At 45.7% G+C, this 19,563-nt stretch overlaps 1 protein-coding gene across 2 annotated transcripts in view; it reads left to right on the top strand.

The window, feature by feature from the left end:
* Nucleotides 1–19,563, top strand: part of MORC3 (MORC family CW-type zinc finger 3) — a 644,813-nt gene that overhangs the window by 360,426 nt on the left and 264,824 nt on the right. For both annotated transcript variants that reach the window (XM_078656878.1, XM_078656879.1), the window contains exon 10: nucleotides 208–312. In XM_078656878.1, the coding sequence (XP_078513004.1) occupies nucleotides 208–312 (105 nt within the window). The remainder of the gene's footprint in view (nucleotides 1–207; nucleotides 313–19,563) is intronic.

The following is a 19,563-nucleotide window of genomic DNA, read 5'->3' as shown; positions in this document are numbered from 1 at the left end:
GACACTAGGATGGCTTTGGTGCCTATCTGTAAACACAGTGCGAAGTTTCTGGATCCCATTGGATACGTGATGAATATTTCTAGGCAAGAAATCTGCAGAAAGGAACTCTACTCATTGAAGAAAGCACAACTGATAGGGATGCTGGTATATTGAGATAATGAAGATACTGATGTGCCAGTTATTGTATGGAATTTTTTTCTTTTCTAGACTGACCATGGCTGCACTTGGAGAAAAGCTTAATGATTACTGGAATGAAATGAAGCATAAGAGACACTTTCAAAATCCACAGATGTTGCTTGTTGAAGAAGTACAGTAAGTGAGATGACTGTTATCCTGTTTGAGCTTTATTAGAGAACTGTCACCTTACCTTTTCTCACCTTTAATATAACTGCAGTAACTACAAAGCATTGGGGTAGTCTGGAAAACAGGCCTATTACATTAAAAAAAATAAGAATGTGCCCTCACATGCACAGGAAGCTGCAACTTCAACCAACTTGTGTACCTTTATTTTCACTACCGTTACAATTGAAAATCTATCCTTTCTTAATGAAGAAGAGTGAATTCAAGATTAACTGTTGCTTACTGGCATGTCCTGCTACCAAGTTGTTCTAAACCCCTAGAAAAACGTGTGCATCTTGTATTGGCAGGCTCTAGCTGTTAAGCAAGAAAATAGCCTATGTTTTACCAAGGATGTTCCTTTATAAAGTGAGCAGCCCACAGCCTCTTTAATATAGGGATCCTTACATTGGGTGGACTAGGGAACATTTTCCATGAGACTGCCTCCTCTTTGATGCGGGAAATCTATACAGAAAAATAATGAAAGTTTTGATTGACGTAACGGGAGTTTTATAGCACAACTAATCTATGGCCTTAGCACTGTGTTGAACAAATTCTGTCCTTTAATTTAAGGTGATGGAGGGGCATAGTTCTCTCTTTTAGAACTTCTTGAGGCAGCAGACTGATCTGGAACTTTTTATTGGAATTCATTATGCATTTTTGCAGGTGGTGACATCAGACTCCGCAGCGAGCTAGCTCCGCCTCATACAAGTGAATGTGTCAAATTACATATAGGTTCCAACCGCATGAAATATTTTCACTTTCTTTGTCGCGCTTTTAACTTTTTCAGTTTTCACTGATGCCAAACCAGCATTTGTTTGCAAAAATACAGTGTGTACCAGAAGCATACAATGATGCTGCTACTGCAGGAAGCAGATGTTGTCATGGATCTACACAATGTCTGCCACAATCTCTCATGCAATAAATGTTCCCAGATTCACCTTAAGGCAATGTAGCCTGTGCAGAGGATCCTCTTCATAGGAGTTAGCTTGAACACATTGATGATCAAGGCCTTTCCACCACTGCGGTGAGTCCCGGGCAGTTAGGTTATCATCCTGATGTTTTGGACTGAGTCTTGTGTTCTGATGCAAGGAGTACTGAGGCTTTGTGGCCTCATGCATTCTTCGGGTCCCACATACTGGTTTGCATGATGGGTCTTGCAGTGTAACCTTTATCTACAAGGAAAGCCTTTTAGACAGTATCCACATTTCTGAGAAGGTAGCCATGTACCTTCAGTGGAGGCTGTTTGTCTGCAGTGTAGCCTGCGGTAGACTGTTTTCTCTATGCCACTAGCAGTGTAGAGAGTTGAGTGATGCATCTCCTGTGGGTTCAGTGCAAGGTGGCACCGTGTCTCTGGGAAAGTCTGGGCCTTCGAGGGTTTTCTATGGCAACCTATTTGTTTGGCAGACTCGCTAAATGCCAAGGCGGACAAACTTGGCAGATGTCAGCTGGCAGCCATGAATAGCATCTTCATCTAAACGTGGCTCTAGTCATCTTTGCTTGGTGGCCATGCTTTGGTTGGATCTTTTCGACACCACTGAGAATGCGGTGTCATGATTATTGCGCACTGTCGTTTCAACCAAGATGTTCCTGGGGAGACATATTTGCCTGCAGTGAGGCACACGTCTTCTGTACACCCTCATATCTCTGCCTCGAGGTCTGAAGAAGTGCAGGTAAGACAGGGCTTTGATCATCCTAATTACTCAGTCTTTGGCCAAGAACATGCGGTACCTTGATCTGTTGCCCCCTGATCTGACAACCTTAATGGGAGAACCCCTTGTCTCTGCAACAAGTCAGGATCCTGCACCTGAATCGTCAAAAGCTGCCACTCCATGTGTGGCGATTGAGTAGAACCAACCTAGTGACTTTGATGTAGCTGCTGAAGTGGTGGATTTTTTTCCTTGCGGCTGAGCACCGGTTTTACAAAGCTATTTATTCTGGTCATTGTGGCCTGGTGTGGCGACCCTCAATTAGACGCTCTTGTTATTTTGTTCTATTCCTGGCCCTGCACGGTAAAGGTTATTTGTTTCGTCCTTTCGGCCTGTCTCAGTTTGCTTCAATTACTTTAGTTATTCACGTCACTGGTTTTTGAAGGGTCTCGCATACATTTTGTCCTACACCTTTTGTATGCCTCATTGGGACTTACTGCACACATCATTTAAGCCCAGGCATAGTTGTTTTATGAAATTTATGATCATCAAGATAGTGCACCAAAACACTTTCAATCGGAAGTACTGTCCTGAAGCTGTAGTGACTGTCAATGCAACCTCCACACACAACCTTTTTCCCAAATAAATTGTACTGTGAACTAATGCTAGCTTTTTACTGAAATTGGTATCTCCCTGTCACGCTAGACAGCCAATTACTCTCCCTTCATTTTTTGCTTTATCTCACCCCTCTAAGGATGTGAAAAGGCATCACCATCTAGACTCAAAAAGAGCTCTTCGCTTTTGAAAAGTACACAAGAAAGAGCGCCGGGTGAATGACCAGCTTTTATTGACTTTGCCGTTGCTGAGAAGGGAAAGGTGGTCCAAAAGCAAACTTTGTGCATGTGAATCTTCTGTGCATAAAGTCAAGTTACGCCCTGGTGAAATGCATGGTTTCTGAGGCCCATTCACGAGAGCCAAGACTCGTAACAGTATTGACGGAGAGAGTTGGAAATCTGTCCGACTTCTACATGGTCTCCAGTACACACTTTCACCAAGCATTACTGTTTCGACAGTCAAATCCTTAGGGAGGGACATTTCACCCTCTTGGTCCTGCAGGAATTGCTAGTCCTGCACTCCTCAGACCCTTTGCCTCCTTTGGTATCAACTATTCAAAAGGTGAGGATTCCGTGGTTAGAAGTATCCATCAGAAAAACAAGTTCATAATGTTAGTAATGATTGTTTTGAAGGATACTTTATCTAACCACAAATTACATACTGCCCACCCTCCTCCTCATCTTGCGGAGTTAACTTTTAAGGTTCTCAGAAGGTCTCAGGTAAGATGTTGCACATTTGTCACAGGTAATCAACATTTCAGGACTGGAAAGAGTGTAAAGGTCATTTGACTTAATTGTTGGGGTGGCTCCTATATTTGGTTCTGAGCAGTCACTTCCCGGGGCAGAGAGAAGTAGTACCCATGGAGTCTTTTGGTGCCACCTGCCGGTGGGCGGGAACAATTGCTGTATAAAGTTCAAGATCCTGTCTGGTGCATGTGGAGAGTTCTAAAGGTGAGGAATCTATAGTTGGATTGAGTATCCACCAGAAAGAGCAATACTGAAGTCAACAAACTTGTTGCTCTTTCTAAGTGGTGAATAATTTTGGAGCAGGAATGTGTTGGAAACAAAAAAGCAGCTTAGGCCTAAATAAATACAATTGCTGATAAAAAAACACAAGAAGGCCCATATTATCTTTGTTGCGTACAGTGTCATTGGATTCACATTCCATTTTGTAGCAAGCATGCTGGCTTAACTGCTTGGCAAAGCTTTGGAGCTGGCCACAACTAGGCAGCACAAGAAAATTCCAGTAAGTACAAGATAAAATTGAGGAAAACCCTATTTTTTGGTAAAAAAAACTACTGTTAATGAAAGGTCTTGTAATGTGCAAAGAAGCACCCCCATCTCCATGATAAGTACTCATGAACGTAACACTCAGGTCACCTTACGGACTAGATCCAACAAGGGACTCTAATTCAGAAGTTGCCACCAGTAGCACTACTCGACATCTGCAGCATTATAAATCCGAGAATGGGACGAGTACATTTCGAATCTGTGAAGAATGTCTTGCATGGGAATTTCCCAGCTAAAGTAGCTACCATAACACTATTTGATTATTTCCAATTCTGAGGCTAGTGGAATATTTGTTTTGGCATGAGCAATCTTAATTGTTCAGTTTGCAGCGCCAGGACGCCCTTGGGTATAAGTGCGCTTTATAAGCTCCTAATAATAATGATAATAATTGTCATAAGATAATTTTAAAAATGAGGACAAGTAGATGTGCCAGAATGTCCCAAGTGTTTGGAAAATCCTTACCATATTTTATTCTTTTGCTGTTGATATGCACAACTAAATAACATCTACCTATCAATGAGTACATCCTAGATCAGGATGCAACAAGAAACGTGATCCATCTATTGCCCAGGAAGCATCTGGCTAGAATGAAGAAAGTGTTTTTATTTGTTAGAAGATCTGTGGGTATATGAAACATTATGAATATGATTCTTTTAATCACAAGGTGGTGTTTTAGAATTAAATGTAGGCCAAATACATCAAAATTCCTTTTATCTTTTTGTACAGTTGGGTACTGCCTACCACCTGAGCTGAAGTAGCTGCCTATAAGGTGAAAAACAGACAGACTGTGGCTAGAATCCTGTCTAGTGAACATGCAGAGCCCACTTAGCATTGATATCTCAATTCCCGCAACAACCAGGTAGCCTCTTGACAAACCACTTTGCGCTTTGATAAGCATTGGATGATCCATGCAGATCCTTGTCATTTGAAATAATATGCTTAAAGCTGATTTTTAATATTCCTGACAGTTGCTTTCTGTCTTAACACCCTTCCTCAATCCTTTCTCATCCTCATCCTTAATTTTTCCTTAAATGTCCTTCCCTATATGATTACATTAGAATTATTTGCCTTGTTTTTTGTATGAATCTGCCCAAGAGTCTGAATGCATAAAATGTCTTGAATCCCTTGTCTGTTGTAGGAGGAACTAGAAAGGGGACTTGTTAAACACTGTGCTGTGCTAGGAAGGCAAACAGCGCAGACATTATACATGCTCCTACTGAATCGTGGGGAAAGTAAGTCCTCTTTCTATTTCAGGACTGGGAGCTTGCTAATTACCAGAATAGGAAAAGCTTGTACAGAATTTGTGGCACCAGAAAGTTTTACACTAGCTTCTGAGGGATTCTTCTAATAGCAGATTCCACGCCTTGTAAATCTCCCCAAAAGCCACAATGAATCCTGTAACTCTTGAAATAGCTCCTGAGGAGAGGTTACTTGGTTTGGATCCACAGAAAGCTCTTAACCTTTACATTAGTTGGACTAAGGAATAAATAGTGGATTCTCCAGTATTGTATCTTATAGTTTCATATGCTTGAATCTTCCCCGACGTCATGGTGGGAGTCCCACGGTAACAGTAAAATAGCAGTATAACAGCTTAAAGGATGATCTCCCTTGAAAATCAATAGCATTTAGTAACCAGTTAACCTCATTGAAGAACATCCAAACTCCAGCCAATCACATCACAGACCCAGAGTATCCATCCCCTGCAGGCCCACCATACCTCAGATGTCTTAATGCATGTCGTGTGTTAGCAGTTCCTTTTCCTCAACATTCTCTTCAACTAAGGTGCTGCTAGAAAGTGAATTTATCCTTTTCTTTCTGTATCTGCAGCTGAATGTCAGATATAAAAGAAGGGCTGTTTAGGCGCTTCAAGACTTGTGGAAAGTCCAGGCTGTTCTCTGAAGATCCTCATAAAGAGTGCTTATACTACCTTTTTCGAGATCACATCACAAGCCTAGAGACTGTAAGCACTGTTGGACTTTTTCTTCAAACGCCCTCAAGGATCGTGAGGAAAGACTTCTCCTCTGGCTTCAAAAGAGAAAATCTGTAAAAGATTCTGACTCCGAGAGTATAGAGAGGCCTCATACCTCCTCTAAGAACAGGAAGGAAGAATATCCTCCTTCTGTCCAGAGAGATCAATAAAAAGTCAAGATCTCAGAGCAAAGAGTCTTCTGTGGAAAAAAGGGCGAAAAAAGATCTGGTTCTGCTCCTCCGTCCGCGCCACATACTCCCTCTTAGAAAATTCAGCCGTTGACGGGCTCGCCGACCAGGTGTTCTCCGCCTATGACTGTTGAAACAAGGGCTCGGTTTCTTCAGCGACATCTATGACGACGACGGCCGTAGCTTCGCCGAAAACTGAAGTCATGATGTCGGCCGCTTCTGTGAGGAGTTCAACGTTGTCGAGCTTCGCCGTCAACGGTTGGTTCAGTTGGGAGCTGCGTCGTCGACGAGTGTCTCTGCCCCGTAGATGGACATTTTCACACCGTCGACGCAGTCTCCAACGACGATCCAGTCGATGAGGAAAATGGATATACCAGGCTCTAAAACAGTTCCTTCATTGTTGCAGGACTTTTCCAAGATTTCTCCTTTGCCTCCTCCTTGCCACCTGGATTTCCAGCAATCTGAGGATGAATGTCCTTTTGGCCCCGCTTATAGCCCCTCTCAACTTAGAGTAAAGTGCCAGGAATCAGAGGAAGAAGACCAACCAGATAACCCTTCTGCGTACTTGGGAAGGTGAATATTCCTTCTCCGACAGACGCTCAAGCATGCAGCACTTGGACACTTTTCAAGAGCATTACCCCTATTATGAGCAGGAAGAGGAGGACCGACAACAGGAACCCTCCTTTAACGTTCCGATGTCACTAGCCACAGACTTACGTATGATGCTCAGTGACTACTATAAATGTTTCCCTGATGCTAATGTAGTTCACAAGCCAGTTCCTCAACAGAAGGATCCTGTTATACCAGATCAGGAAACTCCACTTGCTCCACGAAAACAGAAGTCCTTGCCTCCCTACAGATCCCTGCTCGAGCATCAGACCGTGCTGACCAACAATTGGAAAAAGGGGAGCTACAAGTGGATTCTGATGTCCATGTTGAATGGATGGACTATGTGACACATAGCCTTCTCCCATGCTGCCAGTGGTTGATTCTCCTCTAGCTGATATAGGTGGCTTCCATGACCTTCTCGAAAGTGCGTCAAAACGCTTTAACCTCTCCATGCCGGTCAAGCAAGCGGAATGCTTCTTATATGATTTCAAGGCTGCCACGCAGCGTTCTACTAGGGCAATCCCTACTGTTGACTTCTTGTGACAAGAAGGCATTAAGTTAATGAAAAATCCAGCTTCTGTGCCGGCAATTATTCCACAACTAGACAAGAAGTACCGGGCGCCTGAGGACTCTCCAAATCCTGATTCCATAATAATGCAGGCTGCTCAAAAGCGATATAAGAGCCCTGCTTCACCATGTACCACTCCACCAGACAAGGAAGGGCGCAGGCTAGACAAAAATGGGAAGAGTGTTTCCACGCTGGCGGCAACGGCCATCAGAGCCTCCAATGCCAGGGCCAGCCTTGGGAGGTACGATAGGCAGATGTGGTCGGGCATTGCTCCTTTTCTGGAAATTCTGCCTGAGGACAAGAGGAAGGAGGCGAAAAATACTCTTGGAGGTAAATTGAGCCGCATTGGAAGTCATCGATGTGGCGCTGGACATCTCTCCTATCGCCTTTAGGCAGATGGCAGGCGCTGCGGTGTTGCGCAGACAGGGTTGGTTGAAGGCGACGACATTCCGTCCAGAAGTCCAAGCTAAGGTGCTTGACCTGCCATTTGACGGGGAGTACCTTTTCGGTTAACATGTGAATACGGTGAAATCTTTAGCCAATCTGCAACAGAAGAAGTTCTCTTCTTTTTGAGGAAGGGGCCAACCTACATCTCAGTCACAGCTCCAGCAGTGTTTTCAGCTCTACTACCAATAGGGATTCTGGGTTCAATATTCTCAAAGTCCTTTCGTCAGATGCCCGCACAAGCTTAGACTAGGGCTCTGGCACGAAAGCGTCCTGCATCTGGAGGAAAATACCATGATACAGGCAGAAGGCAATGAGAATTTTCAGGCATCCGTCACCCCAGTCCCACTTCAATTGGCTCAAAACTGCTCCAAATTCTTTGTTCAATGGAACTCTATTTCGTCCGACAGATGGGTGTTAGTCATTTTAAACCATGGTCACACCATGGAATTTCTTCAACACCCACTGAATTTCTCCCCAAGAAAGGCTGGTCACCATAATCTAGGCATCCACTCTCACTTTTTCAGATGAAGAAAAAGACATGAAAATGGAGACAGGTTATGGACCTTAGGTTTTTGAACAAGTTCATCAAAAGTCATCCGATCAGGATGTTGTTGCTCCAAGAGATTCTCCTTCTCTTGGATACAGGAGATTACATGACCTCCCTGGATCTTCTGGACACGTACTTCCATGTTCCCATACATCCAAAGCACCGTTGTTTCCTCAGGTTCCAGGTGACAGGGTGCCACTACCAATTCAAGATGCAAATTTTCAGACTAAAGTCCGCGCCCAGGGTTTTCACCAAGTGTTTAGTGCCAAAGGAAGCCTATGCCTGGCGTTCCAGCCACCAAATCTTTCGCTACCTGGACGACTGGTCAAGGCTGTAATCTTTCAGGGTGCAAGGGAGTCCACAAGCATGTGTCTTTGCCTTTTTCACTTTCTGGTTTTAATCTCAACAGAGAAAAGACTTCACTTCTCCCCTCCAAGTCTCTGGTGTTTCTGGGAGAAATGTTAGATACCAGTTGCTCAATGGCTTTTCCCTCAGAGGAAAGAATTTCTCGTCTTCAAAGGATGGTTCAGTCCCTTTCCTCAAGAAGGTGCGTTTCTGTGAGGATTTACAAATTCATGTCGGGGGATGATATTTTGCATCCCGTTGACTCGCTGCCTTTTGCGGATGAGACAACGGATGCTTCTAGGGAAGGATGGGGAGCTCACCTCCAGGAACTTGAGGTCCAAGGAAGGTGGTTGGACCAGAAGTCTCTATGCCACATAAACCTGTTGGAGCTGAAAGCAGTCTTCCTAGGGCTCCATTCCTTCCTACCAAGGATAATGGGTTCGTCGATTCTCATCCGCATGGATAACACAACCACCATGTTCTATCTGCATATACAAGGGGAAACAAGATCTCCAGCTCTCAAGTCTGGTGCAGCGAATTTAGAATTGGCTGATTCACAACAATATTTTGTTACAAGTCCAAATCATCCAGGGGTGTTAAACAAATGGGCCAATGCGCTCAGCTGAGACACCAAGCAGTGTCACAAATGGGAGATGGATGCCGTTCAGCTGGGGAAAAATATTTCAGTGTTGAGGATTTCCAACCCTGGATCTGTGATCTGGAGCTATGATGACTCGGACCTCGCGACTGGTCCCTCGACCTCCTCGCGGACCGGGACCTCGAGTGGCGCGGGGCCGACTGCCGGAGCTCGAGTCGCTTGCGGGACAGCTCCCGTCTAGCTTTGGACGTTGGGGCCCGGCAGTCGGAGCAGGACTTCTTGTCGTGGTCGGGGCCCAGACAGTGAAGGCACCGGCGATGGGGGTCGGTAACCGACATCAGTCGGTTGCAGTCGACGCAGGGTTTGAACCTGAGCATCCCTACCGGCACCGTCGGAGTCGAGAGACTTCGAAAAAATAATCAAAAAGGATCCAAAAAGTTAGTCAAAAATTGACTAAGGGTACCACTTTTTCTGGTTCTGCGCTTGCTGGCACGGAAAACAGAAGAACTGACGTCCGCGCGCGAGGGCAGCTTCTAAGTACTCCGGCGACGTCATCCCGACGCCGACGACAGACGCGGAGCCGCAGACGGCGCCTACCGACGCGCAAGGGTACTGCTACGCAAACGTTTCCGGATCCAGTCTGATGCCTGGGGATATTCTACGGTAAGGAATCTATCACTAACTAATGTCTCTAACAGATATATCGTTACACAAGTAGTAACTTGTGCGTTGAGGATTTTCAACCCTGGATCTGTTCACTAAATCACTCAATAAAAAATGCAAATTCTTCGTCAGCAGATTGCCTCAGCTAGGTTCTCTGGGGAACACCTTCCATTTTTCCTGGGAAAGGGCGTTTGCTTGCGCGTTCCCTCCGCTCCAACTAATGCTAAAAGTTCTACAAAAGATGAAACAGGAGTCTTGCCGCATCATTCTCATTGCCCTGGCATGGGCAAGGCAATTCTGGTTGACAGAGCTGTTTAGCCTATCAGAGGCTTCTCCAATACGTCTTCATCCTTCGGAACGCCTGCTTTCCATGGACCAAGGCGAAGTGGTTCATCTACAGATTCACTCTCTTCACTTATTGGCCTGGCTCCTCACCATGGGGAATTTGGTGACTTAGTTATCTCTGAAGAGTGCTGCTCCATACTTAACAAGGCCCGTGCTTCCTCCACTGTCAAGTGTTACTCGGCCAAATGGACAAGATACTTCTCCTGGTGTGCAAAACATTCTTGCCATCCACTCTTCTCCCCCGGAGGACGTTTTGCCGTATGTCTTATCTCTGGCCAACGCTGGCCTTTCTCACTCTTCGATTAAAGTTAATTTGGCTGCAATTTCAAGGTATAGGAGACATTCAAATCAGTTGTCCCTATGGTCCTGCAGGCTAGTGATAGAATTTATGAAACGTCTTTTTAGAGCCTACCTGCCAGTTCGACCTCCTACACTGCTCTGGCAATTGAACATTGTTTTGTCTCATCTTATGAAATCCCCTTTTGAACCAATTCGCAAGTGTGATTTGAAATACCTCTCTTGGAAGGTGGGTTTTCTTTTAGCCATCACGTTGGCTAGACGTATTGGCGAAATTCAGGCTTTTACGGCAACGGAGCATACCTACAATTTCAGCAGGACAGAGTGGTGCTACGCACTAATCCATCTTTCATCCCTAAGGTACCTACCACGTTCCACCTGAATAAACCTGTAGTTCTGCCTTCATTTTTTCCTGCTTCGTGTACACCGACGGAGAGAGCTCTGGACATCAACCGATGCTTGAAGTTTTACCTTTAGAGCTCAAGACCTTTTCGTAAATCTACCCAACACCTCATCACCTTCTCTGCCCCTAGGAAGGGTCAGGCTTTGACTAGAGCTTCTATTGCACTTTTGGTTTCTTCTGCTATAGTGTACTGTCATGAAAGAGCGGGACGCCCGCTAACATCTTAAAGTAACTGCCCATTCCACTAGGAAGATGGCAAAGTCCTCGGCCCTGTTTCTCGGAGTATCTCTACCTGACATCTGCAGGGAGGCAGCATGGACGAGCGTCCATACCTTATAAAAGGCACTACTGCCTGGATACCTTGCGGAAGACAGATATTTATGTAGGTCAAGCGGCCCTACGTCATCTGTTCCCTTAAGGTAGGCTTCATTCTATTGAGTATTTTGTTATCTTTATTATTATTATTACTTCTTGCCTATACCGATATTCTGAGTTCGTTCTTCTGTTGAGGTTTTGGCAAATGATATATATATATATATACTCAACGCGGACTTCCATTGGTGTGCTGATTGCTTAAGGGGGAGGAGAATAGGTACCATCAGACATTCAATCAGGAGGAGCTAATGAGGGATGTGATCTTAACAGCTCATGGTGCTGAGGAAGGCTACATTTGCCGAAATGCATCCGCCGATGCTGGGGCCCTTCCTGTCCTGAACTCCCCTTGTGGCCTCTGTTCTTCTCTTCGGAAAAGATTTTCTTATACATTTTCTGTGCTTGCCAGACGCACAGTTCAGCCGGCCCTGCAGCATCAAGAGACCCGGAGTCTATTTGGCACCCTGCTGCTCGCAGCATTTCTTCAACCACGGAACTGGCATCTCCGGTGTCCACCATTCTCTACAGGAGGACAATAGTGGACTGAGATAATTCATCTCTATGGGGCGTGTAGCCTCGCATTTGGCTGCCCCCACTTGACAATCTTCCTGGAGCGGCTGGCAGCTGCAGTCTGAGGGGACTCAGTACGGACTCCGCCATTTCGACTGTGCCCTGATCCACCCTACTCACCTGAAGCCCGTACCCATCCTACGATGTGACTCACTTCCCCACGCCACCATCTCGGGAATGGCAACACAAAGCCTGCTGGGACTTGAAGTTCGTTATACTCAACGCAGACTTCCATTGGTGTGCTGATTGCTTAAGGGGGAGGAGAATAGGTACCAGCAGACATTCAATCAGGAGGAGCTAATGAGGGATGTGATCTTAACAGCTCATGGCGCTGAGGAAGGCTACATTTGCCGAAATGCATCCGCCGACGCTGGGGCCCTTCGAAATAAAGCTGTTTCCTGTCCTGAACTCCCCTTGTGGCCTCTGTTCTTCTCTTCGGAAAAAAAAAAAATATATATATATATATATTTATATATGGTTCACCTGTTTTCCCACCTCCTTTATCCATTATGTACTTCTTACTAGTCTGATGCAAGCATGTAAATCTATAAAAGATACAATACTCGAGAAAAAACAAGTTACTTACCTGTACACTGTGGTTCTCCAGTAGTGATATCTTTTATAGAGGCACATGCAACCATCCGTCCTCCACTTACAGGTGCACCTTCTATACATCTATTCTTTTACTAACTACACTTGTGCTCGAAATCTGAGGCATGGTGGCCCTGCAGGGTCTGTGATGTGATAGGCTGCAGTTTGGATGTTCTTTAATGAGGTAATTTGGTTACTAAATGCTATTGATTTTCAAGGGAGATTATCCTTCTAGCTGTTACACTGCTATTTTACTGTTACTGTGGGACTCCCACCATGACGACTGGGAAGATTCAAGCATGTGAATCTATAAAAGATACCAATACTGGAGAACCACAGTGTACAAATAAGTAACTTTTTTATTCCCTGCATTTTCTGGTACTAAGAAAGGAAAGCTGATCAAAAAAGAAACCTTATTGTGATGGATTGTTCTTTACATCAAACCGTTAGGCCTTGGCCGAAAAGGATCCTCCTGTAAGACTTGAGGCTGATTCCACCAGGACAAAGGGCACAACTACAGCTGTTGCATGGGGTGTTCTGTTTTGTACATCTGCCAATCAGCGCTATGGATATCTGTAGGAATATACCGTTGGGGGTAGCCGTGCGCTTTATAAGCTTCAAAAATAAATAAATAAATAAATAAAATAAATTTTTGACATGGTCATCCCCACTTTTTGCCTGGTATTTGATGCAATTTTGACTGACGTGCTTTGGATTCCTGCTAACCAGGTCCCCAGTGCCAGTGTTATTTTTTTAAAACAAGGTAACTGTTCAATTGGTCTCCAGTTGGCAAGAACTTTAGCACCTCTAAGTCCTTAGTAAATGGTATTCCTGGTACCTAGGGCATGGGTACTGAAGACAGTCCCTAAGGGCTGCAGCATGTAATGTGCTACCCTAAGGGACCCACCACCAACACCAGACTACCATTGCAGGCTGCATAAAATGGCGCAAACAAATGTGAAAACACAACATGGCAGAAACCCTGTGTGCCATGCCCACAGATACTGCATTAAAAATATGTAAGTCACCCCTAAAGCAGGTCTCACAGCCCTAAGGCTGGGTGCATTATATCACATGTGAGGACATATCTGCATGAGCAGACATGCCCCTGTGCGGTCTAGTTCAATTACTAGATAGTACAGGAGAGTGTCGACGTACCGGAACAGGAGAGCATCGAACAAATCCTCTCCAGCGAATCCAAAGCAGCAGAATTTGACATCTAAGAAAGAAATCCGGCGCAGCGGGTCGTAAGTAAGATCGCCGACCCGCATCCCCTCCGTAAAACATCAAAAAAGGCTTCGGTCACACCTTCGAGCCCAGGTACACACCCAGAGACTGCTTCCCATGCCCCACCCTCGGGCTCGGCAAAGAAGCCTATTAAGCCTTCAGGCAGCTCGGGCTCGAGCCAGCCTGCTGTCTGCACCGAAACACCGGCACCGAAAAAGAAATTGCCTTTAGCCTCATTGCCGATCTCTGCTTCCACATCCAAGCACTCAGCACCAAAATCCACCTGCACCGAACCATCCAAGCATTCAGTACCAAAAACCGTAGGCACCAAACCCTCGACTCCGAAAAAACCCCCGGAGCCAAGTAAACAGCCAATCCTGAAGACTTCGGATCCACGTCCTCTGGAGCCGAAAAAACCCTTGGTTCCGAAAAAACAACCAGCTCCAAAACAAACCACAGACCCAGTAAAACATCACAAAAATGTTCCGGAACCGGTGCCTCAGAAGTCTAGCAACCCTAAGAAGTCTGTGCCTAAAGAACTGCCTACACCTCAGGAGCTTTATACCCCTGATCCTAAACAAAAGACTCAGGTCAAAGACCCCAAAACTGGGAAACTCACCCTCAGCTCGAAGAAGAGGCCTTTGGATGACCCTGCACCAGCCCCACCACCTAAAAGGAAGGACATTCCTACATCTCCTCTCAGGGTCCCTTCTCCACCACCTCCTCCACCTCATCCATCACCTCCTTCACCTTCTCCCCCCACCTCCACCACCATATCATTCTCCTACACCATCTCCACCAGGGAATGATGACGACTCTTCTGATGAAGGAGACAGACCATATGAGGAACCAATAGGGGATCATAGTCCACCATCTTCCCCTGACCCCTGGGATGACTATAATACACCTGCTGTTTCTAATATTCCACAGGAGGAAATGTACCCTACTAGGCCTTCCCCTCCAGAGGACACAACAGGCTTTAACCAATTACTTCACAGGGCTGCTCTGTACCATGTTGTTACCTCTACACACAGACCCTGTAGAAGAGGATTTCCTTATGGACACTTTTGACACCTCATAAAGGTCCACTTCGATTTTACAAATACTAAAAGGGGTAATTAAGCATGCACCAGAAGTATTCAAAGATCCTGTGCGGGCTAGAGTTATTAATCCCAGGATCGACAAAAAGTATAAACCCGCACCTGGAGACCCTACCTACATTAATGGCCCTATCCCATTAGACTCACTTGTAGTGTCTAATGCCAGAAAAAGAGCAAACTCCCAAACATCAAGCGATGCTCCACCCCCTGATGAGGAATCTAAGCTCCTAGAAGCCTCAGGCAAAAGAACAGCATCACAAGCAGCTAATATTTGGCGTATCGCCAATACTCAAGCTTTGTTGGCAAGGTGATAGGGCACATTATGACGAACTTGAGACCCTATTACAACACCTACCAGATAAATATAAAAAACAGGGCCAATTACCTCATACCGGAGGGTAAACTAATTACATGTGAGGACATATCTGCATGAGCAGACATGCCTCTGTGCGGTCTAGTTCAATTACTAGATAGTACAAATGAATAGGGAAGCCATTTTGAGTACATGTACTGGGCCCTGATCATTACGAACTCCTTCGCTACATGATTGCTTCAATTACCCAAGGTGGTTTAGTATCAAACACCTTTCCGTAATAAACCCCTACTGATGCCAGTAGTGAAATTATTAAAACGTGCACTCAGAGGGCACCTTCGAGTTGCCCCCTGAAAACCTACCAGCCTCTTAGTTTGCTGGCTGACTGGTATTTTTCAGCCGTTCTCCAAAGACATGTTTCTGACCCTCTGCTGGTGGGAACCAGCCCTCTATGGGGCCAGAAACCATGCCTTCTCTGGAGGAAAGTGTTCACACCTCCAGTAGGATGGCTAGTGATTCTCTAAAGCCCCTGCCGCCTTTTATATGTGACCGCGGCTCCCCCCCAGACCTGGGGGATGCTTCCCTTTGCCCTTGGGCCCATTTGGCACAGATAGGAAATTATCTATGCAAGTTGGCGTGGTCCCTACCAAGTCAGTCACACCCCTAAGATGGGCTGCCTGATGTGCCCCATGAAAAAGAATTCCACCACCTTGATTTGTGTGGAATTAGGAACTCTGGAACTGCGTAATGCAGCCTGTTTCCCGGTGGCCCTCCTCTTTACCTACAATGTAGTGCGCAAGGCTACCAACCTGTCCAGCACGTCTGCTCCTGGACGCTCCAGGGCAGGCAAACCCGAACTGCTGTGGTACTTTGAACCTTGGGCCCCCTAGTACCTTAAGTCCTAAAGGGGACCCCCGGAATACAATTGCAAATACCTGCATGCTGTATATGCCTTTTTCTCTATTAAAGCATTACCGCGTAAAACACCTTTGTGCTATGATTTTTACAAAATTGATATCCTGAAAAGTACTTACCTAATTGCGAAATTCTTATTGTTAAAAATATATATAAAAACACTTGTTATGTTTCTAACTTGGTCTCAAATTTCTTCTTGGGTGTGTGTCTCATGAATTGACTCTGTGTGTGTTCAACAAATGCTTAACACTACTCTCTGATAATCCTAAACTGCTCGCCCACACTACCACAAAAGAGTGCATTTGGGATTAATAATTTAAGCCCTGTTAGGCAATAAGGGACGTCTGAACTTTCTACATAGTGTACCTTTTTTGGTACACTACATAAAAAGCCAACTTCCTACAAGGTCTGTCCATGTTTTAACCAGACACTATTGCAGTTATTCTCAGGTCCACATGGAGGGGTCACTATGCCTGCTTGGCCCTGTGTGACGTCCTTGTGTAATGTCCACTCCTTTGACCCACCACGGTGAAAGGATCATTGCTTTGGCATTGATGTACAAGGTAAGGGATTTACCTTAAGAGGTATCCATCTGAAGGATAAGTTACTCTTTTCAGTGGATACTATAAATGCAGATCCCTCACCTGCCACACTCTTCACTGTTGTTTGGAGTGGGCATTTGGGTTCATAAATGTCCTACTTAAATTTACACACACTTCCATGTTTTAATCTGCCAGTCACAGCCTGCTCCGCTTCCAATTTAACGAAAATCAGTGTGCAGGGGTGGTATATTTTTGCAGCAGTCTGACTCCTGGGGAAATTCGAAAGAAAAGGAACATGCAGTTAGAGTGTGCATCAGAAACAATGTGTTTGAGGCATATGAGCTGCAGATTACACACTATGTATAGATCGCCACCTGGTGTTGGGCTCGGATGTTTGCACTTTGGTATTGTCATGGAAAAGTGTTTGGAAGTCACGAGACAGGTGACTCCTCCTGTGGACCATAGTGCGCATGGGCATTGGCTCCATCTTCAGATTTTTTTTCCGCAATCGGGTTCGGATGTACTGCTAGCGCTCCAGTTCGGAACCGTTACTGATTCAATTTCTACGCGCAATCTTTCACCCTTTCGATGGTATTGTTTCGATCGTGATCCCAGTCGACGCGCATCTAAACCAATGTAAAGCCCTCGATTCCAATAGTCGATGAGGGCCTTAAGGCCTACTTCGGCCTCGGTATCTGGCTCATGGAAAGGACTCCTTTCAAGAAGTGTCCTCAATGTGGGTCGACGTTTCCCCACACCGATCTGGATGAGGTGTGCAACCTCTGCCTTTCACCGGAGCACGAGGCTAGAGACTGTGAAGCTTGTGCCTCTTTCCGCTCCAAGAAGACTATTCGAGATCGTCGACCTCGAAGGAAAATGGCTCGATCCTCGACTCCAATCCCCGACGACATCTTTCAGGAGGGTGTCGACGTACTGGAACAGGAGAGCATCAAACAAATCCTCTTCAGTAAATCCGAAGCAGAGGAATTTGACATCGAAGAAATAACTCTGGCGCAGCGGGTCGTGAGTAAGATCGTCGACCCGGATCCCCTCCGTAAAACACCAAAAAAGGCTTCGGTGCACACATTCACCATCGTGCCCAGGTACACACCGAGAGACCGCTTCCCATGCCCCGCCTGCGGGCTCGGCAAAGAAGCCTATTGAGCCTTCAGGCAGCTCTGGCTCGAGCCAGCATCCTGTCGGTACCGAAACACCGGCACCGAAAAAGAAATCTCCTTCAGCCTCATTGCCGATCTCTACTTCCACATCCAAGCACTCCGCACCAAAATCCACCGGCACCGAACCATCCAAACATTCTGTACCAAAAGCCGTAGGCACCAAACTCTCGACTCCGAAAAAACACCCGGAGCCAAGTAAACAGCCAATCCTGAAGACTTCAAATCCACGTCCTCTGGAGCCGAAAAAACCCTCGGTTTCGAAAAACAACCAGCTCCAAAACAAACCACAGACCCGGTAAAACATCACAAAAATGTTCCGGAACCGGTCCCTCATAAGTCTAGCAAGCCTAAGAAGTCTGTGCCTAAAGAACTGCCTACGCCTCAGGACCTTTTTACCCCTGATCCTAAACAAATGACTGGTCAAAGACCCCAAAACTGGGAAACTCCCCCTCAGCTCAAAGAAGAGACCTTTGGATGATCCTGCACCAGCCGCACCACCTAAAAGGAAGGACCTTCCTACATCTCCTCTCATGGTCCCTTCTCCACCACCTCCTCCACCTCATCCATCACCTCCTTCACCTTATCCTTCACCACCTTCTCCTCCACCTCCACCACCATATCATTCTCCTACACCATCTCCACCATGGAATTACGACGACTCTTCTGATGGAGACAGACCATATGAGGAACCAATAGGGGGTCATAGTCCACCATCTTCCCCTGACCCCTGGGATGACTATAATACACCTGATGCTCCTAATATTCCACAGGAGGAAATATACCCTACTAGGCCTTCCCCTCCAGAGGACACAACAGGCTTTAACAAATTACTTCACAGGGCTGCTCAGTACCATGGTGTTACCTTACACAGAGACCCTGTAGAAGAGGATTTCCTTATGGACACTTTTGACACCTTACAAAGGTCCACTTCGATTTTACCAATGCTAAAACGGGTAATTAAGCATGCACCAGAAGTATTCAAAGATCCTGTGCGGGCTAGAGTTATTAACCCCAAGATCGACAAAAAGTATAAACCCGCACCTGGAGACCCTGCCTACATTAAAGGCCCTATCCCATTAGACTCACTCGTACTGTCTAATGCCAGAAAAAGAGCAAACTCCCAAACATCAGGTAATGCTCCACCCCCTGATAAGGAATCTAAGCTCCTAGACGCCACAGGCAAAAGAACAGCATCACAAGCAGCTTAATATTTGGCGAATCGCCAATACTCAAGCTTTGTTGGCAAGGTGTGATAGAGCACATTATGACGAACTAGAGACCCTATTACAACACCTACCAGATAAATATAAAAATCCGGTCAATGACCTCATACAGGAGGGTAAACTAATTACTAACACCTCCATTCGTTGCGCTCTGGATGTAGCTGATACCGCCTCTAGATCAGTAAATACAAGTGTACTCTTGCGTAGGCATGCGTGACTACGCATCTCAGGATTCAAACCAGAAGTCCAATTTTTTATTTTAATTCAGCTTTTTGACCAAAATCATTTATTTGTCCCTAAAGTGAATTCTTCATTAGAGAAAATGAAGAAAGATACAGACACAGCAAAATCTATGGCAGCCTTGCAATCGCAAGCTCCCGGACGTTCATTTTGTCGCTCATTTTACAGAGGCACATCCAGAGGCTACTCCTCTGATAACCCTACCACTTCTTACAAAGCTCCCACCCAGTCTACCTTTACCAAAGGTTACCAACGAGGTGGTTACAGAGCAATTATAATAAGGGAAGAGGCAAAACGAACAACGCCAGGTCTGCCTCCACTCCTACCCAATGACTTTCCTCCACTCCCCCCGGAATATTCCAATCGTGTCGGGGCAGAAAATAATAGTTCCTTCCTGTCTGGAACAACATCACCTCAGACCGGC

The sequence above is a fragment of the Lissotriton helveticus genome, chromosome 8, assembly GCF_964261635.1.
Source record: "Lissotriton helveticus chromosome 8, aLisHel1.1, whole genome shotgun sequence".
NCBI classification, from domain to species: Eukaryota; Metazoa; Chordata; class Amphibia; order Caudata; family Salamandridae; genus Lissotriton; species Lissotriton helveticus.
This window is presented reverse-complemented; position numbering and strand designations above follow the sequence as displayed.